The 12,730-nt window shown below is 33.6% G+C and overlaps 1 protein-coding gene across 1 annotated transcript; it reads right to left on the bottom strand.

Moving 5' to 3' along the window:
- Window positions 1-294: 294 nt before the first annotated feature.
- LOC146132928 (protein GPR107-like) lies at window positions 295-12,093 on the bottom strand. The gene is made up of 14 exons (XM_083396497.1): window positions 11,953-12,093; window positions 8,474-8,596; window positions 8,344-8,394; window positions 5,274-5,387; window positions 4,290-4,428; window positions 3,798-4,009; window positions 3,395-3,604; window positions 3,102-3,172; window positions 2,927-3,044; window positions 2,726-2,856; window positions 1,931-2,024; window positions 1,657-1,740; window positions 867-988; window positions 295-759 (listed from the first exon to the last, which is right to left on the bottom strand). The coding sequence occupies exons 1-14, from the start codon at window positions 12,031-12,033 to the stop codon at window positions 636-638; spliced, it is 1,674 nt and encodes a 557-aa protein (XP_083252623.1). The 5' UTR covers window positions 12,034-12,093; the 3' UTR covers window positions 295-635.
- Window positions 12,094-12,730: the final 637 nt, after the last annotated feature.

Below are 12,730 nucleotides of genomic sequence, written 5' to 3'. Positions count from 1 at the left end.
TATTTAATATTTACGCATTGAACGCGATGTCGGTGCAGCCATTCCGGTGTGGAGTCAACATAGTGCTCACAATTTCATTCGCCCTAAGCTTGAAGAATATTTCTGAGGTAAACGTCTTGCCAACTGAAACTAAATATATGTGTTTTTTCGCTTTTCACTCGTTATTTTGTCAACAGTAGCATGTTTGTCATCAGCTCAGCAGCTCTAGCAACATTGGCCCGTTATATGAATCAAATTGCATCTGATAGCTCGCGACAAAATATAGCTGGACCACGCTGTAATATTCTGTTATTTTTGTACACATTCCATTTATTTTTCATCACTAAAAAACAAAAATATTCAGAAGGAATTTCAGTGAAATACTTGTGTAGACGAATACATTAACACAACACAAAAAGTAAGCATAAACAGTATAACGCGTCTATTAAATGGTATGCTATATTTTAAATGTCTAAATAAGTAAAACAAAGAGGTTTAAAACAAAAACATAAATATTCCAAGTATATACGAAAAGCGAATGCAAGCAAATGTGAAGCTTAGCTAAATAGATACCACCGTCACCTCTTCTGAACGCGACATTGCACATCAGGCCAACAGTACAAAACGAACATGCCATGGTAATACTGAGAATTTTATCACACAAGGCTAGACCTATTTCGCTGCAACGGGATTAAGTGATCGTTCTCGTCTGTGTCCAACACATCCTTCTCGTACTGGTTTACTTTTGAAACTGTTTCTGTAAGTCCGGACTCTGTCAACCTTAAGGATAATAGGCAAATTATACTAATACAGCAATGAAAAAACAACGGATTACAGACATTTCGCTGAACATTATTAATAAGTTTTATGTTATTTAAAGAACTTACGCGTGGGACTCGACATCGTCGCTGTCATCTTGTGAAAGGGACAAATACGGATTGTTACAACCGGGTCGAAACTTATAACCAGTCACAACAAAGAAAACAAATGTCCCTGCTTCACTGAACAGCTGTAGCAGAAAAAATAGATATTAGTGAATGTTAAACAAATATTTGGATCTATATTTTGGAATTTAAGTATCTGCATATTTACAAAATCTACAATTTTAAGGGTTGATATTGAACTATAACTGTCTGCCAACCATCACTCGTTTGTACGAAGTAACAGTCGGCAAAAAATTTCCGTCCTTCTAAATAGTTTTTTCTCAAATGATTTAACTAGCCTTTTCATTTGGCTGGGTTTGCATCGTTTTTGTATGGCTGGCAACGATAGTTTAGCGGACTATTAAAAGCATGAGATGCGCTTGTTTATATCGTTTTTTGTTTTTTTTTAGTTGCGCTAACAAGATCGTTGGCGATTTAGGCAATACTTAAAATAGGTTTTGGGCGTTTAACATACTTTGTCACGCATAAACAAGTTTATTTTAGCAAGGCTGAATCTGATAACAGCAACCAACTTTTGTTTAGGGCGAGTGGGTGTAAATCAGCACCCGAAGTGGATTGCAGTCGCATTGGCGAGCGGGCGGGTGCAAATTCTCAAACCCGGAATTCTACAAAATTTGTGGTCCATAGCTATACATAGAGCAAAAAGTCTTACACAGCTACAAAACTGTTAGGGGGCCAAGGATTTAAAACTTATATGGAGTTATTTAAGTAATAATGTAGCGCCAGAACTTACCCTATGTATCCAGATTAACTGAAAGGGCAACGTAATTTCCAGGAGGTAAACAATAATTCGGGTAAAGTAAAGGTAACAAATGATCTGAAAGCAAAAATAGGCTATTACTTTAACAAAATTTTATTTCAGATTCGAATTAATGGCCGTCAAACTGAATTGTCATTTATAGTTTATTTTGTTTAATAAAATTCTTTTAAATATATATAGAAACTTGAAAACGCTCTGGTTGCAAAAAAGTGGGCAACAGGTAACAAAAATTCGTTTTAAAGCTTACCATAACATAAAAATGCTGGAACAATCGAAGTTTGGCCAGACTTATAGCTGCTTTTCCGTCAGTTTGTGATGCTTCCTGCAGGTGCCTAACAGACCTAAAAATTAAGGGACTCTTTAAGGCTAAGACAAAAATGATCTAAATGGGTTTTAAACTAAAAAAACTATGTAGCAAATTACTAAAATTTTTGCAACGGCCAGGATATTATTGGTTTAGTAAAACGTCAACCGCCTCTCTTTTAAGTCGGGGGTTTCTTACATTTTCTCCAGTGTTTGGATACTCATGCGACTGCCCCCATTTTGGTGTATTACACATAAATTATCACAGTCAACAAAAATCACACTCACATTGGTCAAACTTTTACACTTCTGGTCAGATTGTTAAAAAAATATGACAAAATGTTGGGATTTTCACCAATAATATGCCTAAGCAAAGTTAGTATGCCTAACCAAATAACGTAAATAATAATTGTTATTGATTAGGGATTGATGGTTTCTAGTTATTTAAAATAGAAAATTGTTGTTACAGAGGTTTTATGTTTAAAATAGTTGTTTTTAAGTACCGCAAAAAGGGTCTCACTTGGAAAGCAAAAAACTGGCAACAGTTCTAGATTGTTAACTGGAGCAAAAGTCACCACTTTTACTATTAAATTTTTGGAAGATTATATGGATCTAGATTTTCTCTAGATTGCTTTGGATGGAAATATATAATTATATATATATACCTCTGATTTGATACAAAAAATATTTCCCATTGCATATATTGTTTTTTTTTCGTAACTATGATTAAAAAACTAACCAAATAACTGGAACAAGGATAGCGCCACAGCATAATAAATCAACAAGTATCATAATGTCTTTCCATGTGTAATACAGCTTGCTGTCCTTATCCGTCCCTTCTATGATAATATAAGCAATGTTGGCAATCACCTGTTTAAATTAACCAACAAAGTGAAAAAGTTGGTAAACATAAAATAATCTAAGTATTTATATGCATTACCTGCAGTGGAATTACTACCATAAAAGCTTTTTTTTCACGGTCAGTCAAAACATACTTTATAAATGCCCATCCAGTTCCAATGAGAAGTAAACATATAAACAAAAGAATGCCTTTCAATCTAAAAAAAATAATTGAGTTGTATATTGAGAAAAATAACAAAGAAACAAATACTTACAAATGAACTATATAGAAAATAACAGCCCATGCTTCAGGTTTTCCTTCTTTTCCAATGAAATAGTAGTCAATCTGATAAAAAAACAAAGAATAGTGGTACACTGAAACATTGTTCATCAACGCATATCTTGTATTAAAAACAATTGCGTCAGCAAATGGGAAATATGAAACAGCAAAATGGAAAATAATAAACCGCAAATTAATCATATCATTAGGTTTACAGTGATCATGCACTGTGGGTGGATCTGTTATTGCAACATCAAGGTAACACAAACAAGGCTGATAAATACTTACAGCATGGAACATAATTGACAAGGCTTTCACAATCATAAGAATGCCCATTAAATAATGAATGGTAAAAACTCTGTCCTTGTTGGTACAAAGGACTAAGAACCAGAATATACCAGTCACAAAAAACAAGCATGACATTGTTCCATATATTGCAGGCAATGCTATTTCACCAGCTGACAGGAAGTTGTCTTCATTCATCTCAACAATATGAACCTTTAAAGAAGGAAGTTAAGTAATTATATGAGAACAACACTAGTTTTAATCCAATCAAATCTTGTAAGATAAATTTATTTGCTCTTCAAAAGGTCTGGGCTTCAATGATTATAAAAATATTTAGACCCTAAATTGTTGTATTTTGAGTAATAACTGCCAAAACATATATTTTTAAACTATAAACGCTACTCACAGTTGCAGAAACAAGATCGTTGCTATTTAATTCTAATGCAAAATCCTTGTTTTTTCGACAGTTATGAAAATACAGTTCATAATAACCCTCTTCCTCTGTGGAGCTTATTGGCATAAAAAATGAAGTTGACAACACTTTCATGCCATTCTTTGTGACAATCTCTACTGGCAGAATTTTTGATGAAAGTGCTTGGGTTGTAACATCTCTTGTCACTAAAAATAAAACTATATTTACCTATGTTTTAATTTAGGTTAAAAAAATACACAACAAAAAATACTAACATTAATACAAAATTAATGTTCCGAATTAGGAAATACGAAACCAACTATCCTAAAGGTCAACTTTGAACCTATGTACAAAAAAATATTTTGTACACAAGCAATTATAGGAATATTTAAATTCAATTATTTTAATCATGATGCTTACATTAACAAATCAAATATATACAAAGTAAAAATATTGAAGGACAGTAAACTGAGCCACAAACCACACCTCTGGAGGAATTGTTAAATGCATTCATCTCCAAATCCTTTTTAGCAATGGATTCATGTTTAGGTGGGGGAGCAGTGTAATCTTTCCACTCACTTGAAGTTGAAAAAAATGACAAATTCTCCAAGTTTTCATTTTTTATCTGCAAAAAACATTTGACAGTGAGTCAGTGACTTTCATAAGATTTCTACAAATTAACCTTAAAGTAAGTTTGTCATGGTAATATATGTATCTATTGAATAAGCAAATATATCTATATTTGAATTTAATCCCATATACACTACAATTAACTTTTAACCAAAACGTAAACCAACGGACAGCATGCTTAAAAAAACAAAGTACCTTGAAATACTCTTTTTGAAAGCTTTTAAACAAATCTCAAGGACATACTAGGCATTAATGTACTTTTGGAAATTTATGTTCAGGTTGTTTTTTTACCTTGCATGTCACCAACAGTTTTCCAATTTTGTGATAGGAACAGTATGGAAGCAGTTGTTTGTCAAAAAACAACCGGCCCCGAAAACTTTTATTTATTTATTTTAATGCCTTTAAATAAAAGTGTCCGAACTTAACAAAAAATATCATTCAAAACCCTCTGTTTCTTAAATGAATGGATGTTTCACAAGCAAAACAGGTTAAATGTCATGGAAATGAAATCATGACCCATTTTCAATAATTTTTTTGTTAATCCTATTTTTAGGTCCAAATTAGGGAAAACTTAAATTAGCTAAACTTTCTTTAAACCACATACAGTTACATGGATAGTGTATCCATGTGCCTATTAGACTCACAGTTGTGCCACCATAATTGTGTAGACACATACAAAAAGGTCAATTGATACAATCACTAATCTTCAAAGCATAACATTGTGCATAACATTGGAGTTACATGTTTTACTTTGGCAATAACCCAATCGTATTAAACTAAATACAATTTTAATTATGTATGTATGTAAGTATTGAATGAAACTATAAAAACTCTAAATACCTCCATCACTGTCTTATTTTGAGATTCAACAAAAGTGAAAATTGCCCTCGGGACATCCTTGACTTCATAATCAGTTTTTGTGAGAATACAACCATTAGAATTTTCTTCTCTTTCCTGGTAAAAAAGCAGCATGTCATTGTGAAACAATGTGGTCTGCGTTTACCAGTAGAACACAAAAAAATTACATAATTATTCTGGATAGGGCAAACTTTCTTTTTTGTTGAAATATGCTGTTTAAATTTTTGTGTTCAGTAAGGTTTAAAATACAAGATATATGGTGCCCATGATACAAAAACGCCACAAATATAATTACTTTACCAAATAACATAAAAGCAAATATTAACATTTGGCTTCTTGAACTAACAAGTTTGCTTGTTTTTATTTATCACTTTGTGGGTGTATCACTATCACACATTCTTTTTTTAGAACAAATGGTTTGTCAATATAATCTTTCATGGGAGATGCAGTATAGAGAACTCTATATTATGGCTTCCAAACAAGCACACTTGGTCGGTTCATTATCAAATTATTACGATATATGTTTACTTGACATGTTAAGTGAAACTAATTTTTTGCTAGCTAGTTCTTCCTTGGGAGCCTTGAGACACTGCCCATTTAAGCAAACACAACCATGCCTTGAAGATAACTTGCGTTGACATAATCAGCAACAAGTTATGATATTAGGATAATAAGGCAAAGTCTTTGGTCTGCGAAAACCTAATTAGGCTTGACACAATTAGCAAATACCTACATGCGGTGAAAAAAGGCACCTCTAATATCAAACAGCACACACATAAAATTATTTGCTAATAGAAAGCAATATTTTCTCTCCAATCTTATTGGGGCATTAAATTCCCTGTTCCAAAAAAGACAGAGGACAAAAAACAATAAATATACAACTCCAGAATTTTGCTTGTTCCGAATAAATAGTTATGATGCACTGGTTAACAATCACAGATCAAAACAGAAGCAGGAAAAACAGAAAATGATTTTTTTTAAATGTTACTTGCGGTGAATCTCTACAAAGTTAACATACTAGAATCTGACTGACTGGCAGAAAGTAGTCCGATTGTGTGCCAGATAAATTGAGAATATCAATGTTTTCTACTATTATGATAAGCCAAAGGTGGTAACATCTTTTCTAACTAACCAGGAATGGCAATGAATTCTACGAAGACATTTGACATTTTTTCTGATGAATGCCGGTTTATTTAGGTGCATATACTTAGTTGTTAAACGGCAAATCTGGAAGTTTATTTCTATGCTTAAAATGATACCGTTTAAAAAAAAAGGTTTCAGCAAGAGCTTAAATTGTTTTGCATGTTCTTTGCAAATTATAACAACCTTTTCAGCAATTTATTGATATTTGTTAGAAATCAACATGTTAAAAAAGTTAATAATGTCTTCAAACTGAGAGTTGAACAGGTAACATTGTATTAAAATGTTATAATGTGTTGTTAAGTGATGTATCTCATACTGTATTTTGCACCAAGCTTTCAAAACCACTTGTTAATTAGTTGGTAAAATCCTCTGCTTGAGTTTATACACACTTTAATAGCAACAGTGGGAGAACCCCATGAAGCTCTTGACACAGTTTTACTATCTTTATATTGGGCTTAGATTTAATGGTTTAGGGCAGGGAGGGCAAACTACTGACCCGCGGGTCACCAAGTGACCCACCACAGACTTTTAATGACCCATTTGTCTCTCTAGAAATACCGAAATATTCATTTTTAGAAAATTATAAATGTAAAAAAACAATTCTTCGTTATAATAACACTATTCTGTTATCAGGGCTGCCCAATCTGTAATTTAAAAACTGTTTTAGAGGTGACGAGTATAGGCCTACATAAACTACACTTCAACAAATGCGTGCAGAAAAGCAACTAAAAAGCATTTTGACAAGCATTCGTTTATCGCTGTTAAACATAAAGGGTGGCGGGAAACTAAGAGCTCGCAAACTAAAAATTGTGCATACCCTGTGACCATGCTGAAAAGCTTTCTGCTGAATTCCTGTATTCCATAAAAAATGCTGCAGCATTTATTACCTATATAGGTTCTTAATATTCGTGGGAATCCGAATTTGAAAATGTCAAAAAAAAATTGAATTACCAACCCAGACAATAACACAAAACAACGCAGCAGCAAAGTTTGCAATAAAACTAGCAAATAACTAAATATAAGACCCACTTGAGCATTTTGTAAGGATTAAGGTTATGTTTGTGACCCGCATGATAAAAAGGTTCGCCATCCCTGGTTTAGGGCTTGGGCATTTATTTGAGGGATTACAATTTAAGCTTTGACAGCATAATGGCATTTATTTACCAAACTTCCATTGAAAAATTAAGTTAGTAAAGTAGCTTACTCTAAACTTGTGCATTATTTTCAATAATCTAGCTAAGCAATAGTATGTATTTCAGTGAGGCAGAAACATGGTGATTTTAATTTCTGTCCATGTGTAAGGTGGGGGCTCTTTGCAACGTAAGAAAAGCAGCTCAAGGTTTTTGACTGGTTGGCTATTCACACTTTCAGCAGACTTGCACAACTTAATATAGTAGAAGGAATGCAAAACCTCAAAACTAAAATTTACAGGCAGCAAACAGGAGTCGATGTAACCATTGTAACAATGTATTCATATATTGTTCTTAAGCAGTTTAGGAATAGTATTTACATGTTCAAGTTAGCGAGTTTTTGTTGAAGGCATAGCATGGTAATCCCTTCTGGATACACCGCGCTGTTTGTGACCACCAATTTGCAAAATCACTGTGTTGTAGCCCCCACAAAAGACAACCCTTATGAGTTGTAAAAATTCCACATGCTAGTCCACTCAGTGCAACTATTTAGTAAAGTATTGAATTTAAAATAGACTAATGTTTTCTCACTCTTAAATTAACGTTTACTCACTCCTAAATGAAAAGCATATTATTAATCCCACATTAAACAGCAATTGAATGGTTAAGTCAACCAGCTAGGATACCTAAATGTCATTTCATTATTCTGTATTCGAAACTTACTATCCAAGAACACCTTGTTATTCTACTACAAACATCCTATACTTAAGTAAACTTACTGTATATGCAGAAGTCCCACTACTACCCGATTTGTCAAGAGTAAATCCAATCTGAACATAAAAAATGTTTTAACTGCCAAAATTGTGTACACATAAAGGATTGAAGATAAATATATTTAAAAAAAAGTACCTCTTTGAAATTTTCCTGCCGATTTCTGCTCTCCTCAATATAAAGTGATGTTATATTGACAGACAAGTATCCTTTTTTCAAATATCCAAATGAACTGAGGGATATCATCGTTCTACCATCTCTCTGTTAATATATTATGTAAAATATTCTTATATTTAATATAAAAACAGATACAAATTAAAAAACTTGGCTAATGGATTTTTAGAATTCATGTGTAACAGTACAAAAACAGCTAGATAGCAAATGACCTGTTAAGACAGGGGTCGGCAACCTTTTTCTAGTCGCGGACAAAAAACAAACAGAAAAGGTCTCAACGGGCATCACAAAATGATAACTAAGAACTTTGTTATTTGCATGTTAAAACAACTGTGAACCAGCCGGGCCTCGAATCAATTTTGCACTTAAAAATGTGTTTAATTACGTTTAAGAAGGCAGTAAAGTGTTGGCACAAAGCGCGCCCCCCAAAAAATGTTAAAAAATGTATGTCCAACATTTTGAATATGATTTTCGTTTATCGTGACGCACTTGGCGGCCTTCAACAACGCAGCAGTAAAGAAGCGCTGAACTAGGTGAAAACACAGCATCAAAACGTACTGGACGTAGAATATTGATTCTTTTTTGCACTGACGAAAAGTTTTTTGCACTTACGTAGTTAAAATAGTCAAGAAGTATGTGAAATGGACTCGTGTATAATTTGTCAAAGAGGCAGGGGGCTGAATGAATTAGCGGGCCGTAGGTTGCCGACCCCTGTGTTATGGGAATAATTTAAAAGCAAAAATCATCTAAAGAGTTAAAACATTTTAGTATAATTAAAGGCAAAACAATGATTTGAGGGTTACGCCGACACGGAATTGATTGGGATAATTGTAAAATTCTAGACTGGGAACCGCACTATTACAAAAGATGGTTCATTGAATCATTCCGGATTGACAAATCTCCTAACACCATGAATAAAAAGGATTCATGGTATCCGGCAATCTACTCGTCGTTGTAGCTATACGCAATAGCTGATAAACGCCCGTTGTCCGACGGCACAGTCCTGCACCAGATGACTCCGGCGCGTCACAGCTTATTGCATACTTCAGCGACGTCTAGAATTATTAATCTACATTTTTTACTTCTCAGTATATAAGATGGCTAACGCACTCTCGTTTTGATTATTACCCTGATGAGGTCAGCTGGTATCTGCTGCCGAAACGTCGGTTTATACTTCGTTTACACCAGAAGAGCGATTTCTATCTATATACTTTTATGTTGAATAGTCTCTGGAACACTAACCAAGATAAAAATACAGTGCAACCTTCGTATTATCTAGAAACGAAATGACCTGGTAGCTGAGTTTGTTTCAAAATTATTTCCAAGTTACGGCTTTTTGAGATTGAATTTAACATTAAGGAAAGTAAGTTTACCAGAAATGTATGTTGTATACAATCAAAATGCTTGCCTAAAATGTGTGTTTTTGGTATTATTAGTATTAAATATAAGCCAGTAATTTTTGGAAACTAGGAAAAGGGTATTTTGTACCACGGCACACCTTACATGGTCTCATCACTCTACCAGTTAAGAAGCACTGGTTTAGGGGAAGAGCATTGTCCGGTGCCATACTTATCTTTTATCTATTTAGCTAGAATTGCAATTTGTGAAAAAATGACCACAAGGGTTTTTGTAAGTTGTTTCGCGTAAAATGAAAATTGATCTTGCGCAAAAAAAATGAATTCAAATATTTTTTTGGTAAATCAATTTTTTGGCATCAATTTCTTCGGTTTTCTGGCTGATTTTTCACCTGACGCCTGATATAGACGCCAAGCCACCAGCCTTTTGCCATACCGGCACACACCTGCTTGACTGGCAAGTGCACATTTTCATTTGAAAGACCAACCTTGTGTTACATACAAGCGTAGCTCTCTATAGCAGAGTATTCAGTCAATCTATTTAAATGCAGTTAGTGATGTTTAAAGTAGAATATCGTATCCTTGGATTTGAATCCAAATAAGATTTGTATCCATTTTTGCAGTTTATATCGGTTAATTGGAAATGATATATTTTTTTATTTTTTCTGCAGAAGGTTGCGCCTTATTAAACATACGCGAGTGGAAAGTTTGGATTAAGGCCTGTTGGTGTGGTGACACATTTAAATAGGCAACCAATTAATTCAAGTCTTTTTTAGGCAACTTATTACATGTCTTTTGCGATAACTAGTAAATAATTGAGTGTCAATCAAGAATTATTGGGCGAGCGACGAATGGGTAATGCCAGGTGCAGAGTTCGCAATTTCCTTAAATGCGCAACAAAAATAACATATCATCGTATAACGTGCTGGCCTTGGACAAGATTTGCCAGGTTTACTCTAAAAGGTAAGCTTTAGGCTAATTCTGGACGAGGTTATGCATGATGTAGTTGTCAAGTTTTGGTTATGCATTAGTAACGTTGCATTCTTTGCAACATGTTATATTACTGCATAATAGATCACTTTAGTCAAATTAGTAGAAGTGAAACACAACTATGTTTTAAAAACAAGGTAGAATTGCTGAAGAGTCCATTGTGTAGTGTTGCATTGTACTCATTGGCAAAATTCTAAGTTTTGGCAACAACCTGGTCATGTATTACAGTTTACACTACTACTTCAAATGACAGTTGTTAAGAATGTTAAACATGAAATTATTTGTTATCATTACAATATGAAATGTTAGCAAATTAGTTTGCGAGTTATTTCTGTGATGGTGGACCCTTTAGGGCAGTAGTCTTTAACCTTTTTAATAAGCGACCCCAATTTAAATAAAATTAAAATAGAATTTACATTGTGACCCCATTTTGTTTTCAGATAGAAATAAAAATGTTTTCAATAATGCTGAAACTAAGTAACGACTGTCATACTTAATACTTCAAGATATTTACGATATTGCGTTTTTAATATGCTTGGTGTTTCGTTTTAACTATTGCTCGCGGGCGAAATTTCGCTAAAAAACAAAGCGATGTGGTTGAATACAGAAAGAGTAGTTAACTCACAATATTAGACAGATTCGGTTTAGCAAATGCGGGTGTGTAGTTACGACAAAGAAGGCACTGGCTCTTAAGGCGAGAGCCGACGGCAACCTAAGTCGCTTACACGTCCTTGTTGCATCGAAATCCAAAGGTAAATATTCATTTGCTGAAATCTTTGTAACCTACCAAATTTGAGAGCTGCCTAATATACCTTTTTCATCTAAAGAAACTTATCTTTGCTATGTACTCAGTCACGTTTATTAGCGTGACGTCAAATGTTGTAAAGAAAACAAAATATATAAATTGTAGTAAAACAGCAGAAATTTGATCAGTTATGGCGACCCCGGAAAAATTTTAGGCGACCCCCAATTTGGGTTTTTTATCATACCAAGTTTCATGTGACATAGTATTAAACTGGCAAAATAAACTATTTAAACTCAATAACACTGGGTATAAAAAGTACAAATTTAGAAATACCATTATTTAAAATAACAAACCTTCAGGTTTGCTGTGTGGTCCCTTGAATTGACAATGAGAAATAGAGTTGAAATTAAAGCTAATTTCATAAACAGTTTCATGTTGGTTTAGATAATTTCCAGGTGTCTGGCTCTTTACTATATAATTTATAGTTGTATCCTAAATAAGCAAATAAATGTAAAACAAACTTAGATGCAGTGAGCAAAAAATAACAGCTTTTTCTAAACATATGTCAGAGGTTATAAATAACAACATGTAGAGGCACACTTTTTTCCTGAATTGTTCGCTAATTCACTAATCTATGATACATACAACAAATAGGGTTTCTCTCCGAGAATATTTCTGAGGGAAATTAATAGCGATCCCCAATCTTGGGAAATTTTTTTTTAAATCCTGGTTATTCAGCAACATAGCAAAACTTTAAAAAACTTGTCATTTTTGACCAATACAAAAAAAGTATTACCAAACCTATTAAAGTCGTTGCCTGAGCTGCTTTATTTGCGCTTACCAGCGGAAAAACTTAATTAAATTTACTTCACCAAAAAAATGCGCCCTACATGTGCTTGTTTTCTAAATAAAAACAAATAAGGGTGCAGCCTTTAACATGAGAGGATGTTGTAAGTAGGGTTCCTCTTTTTCCCGGATTTTTTCACTCCCGGAAAACGGGATTGAAAAATGAAAATTCCCGGGAATCCCGGGATTCACGACGAAAAAATTATACATCAAATATGACGTTTAAAATTATTTTATATTAGCTCCAAACATTTAATTAGGCTCATTTATGTTCTGTAGTCTTGC

This window comes from Ascidiella aspersa, chromosome 9, assembly GCF_963924565.1.
Source record: "Ascidiella aspersa chromosome 9, kaAscAspe10.2, whole genome shotgun sequence".
Lineage (NCBI taxonomy): Eukaryota > Metazoa > Chordata > Ascidiacea > Phlebobranchia > Ascidiidae > Ascidiella > Ascidiella aspersa.
This window is presented reverse-complemented; position numbering and strand designations above follow the sequence as displayed.

Excerpts from the sequence above, each read along its gene's own strand:
- LOC146132928 (XM_083396497.1), bottom strand. The coding sequence starts at position 12,033 with ATGAAACTGTTTATGAAATTAGCTTTAATTTCAACTCTATTTCTCATT. Across the intron at positions 3,605-3,797 it reads ACGATCTTGTTTCTGCAACT|GTTCATATTGTTGAGATGAA; the intron begins GTGAGTAGCGTT and ends CCTTCTTTAAAG. Across the intron at positions 1,741-1,930 it reads TCCAGCATTTTTATGTTATG|ATCATTTGTTACCTTTACTT; the intron begins GTAAGCTTTAAA and ends TTTTGCTTTCAG.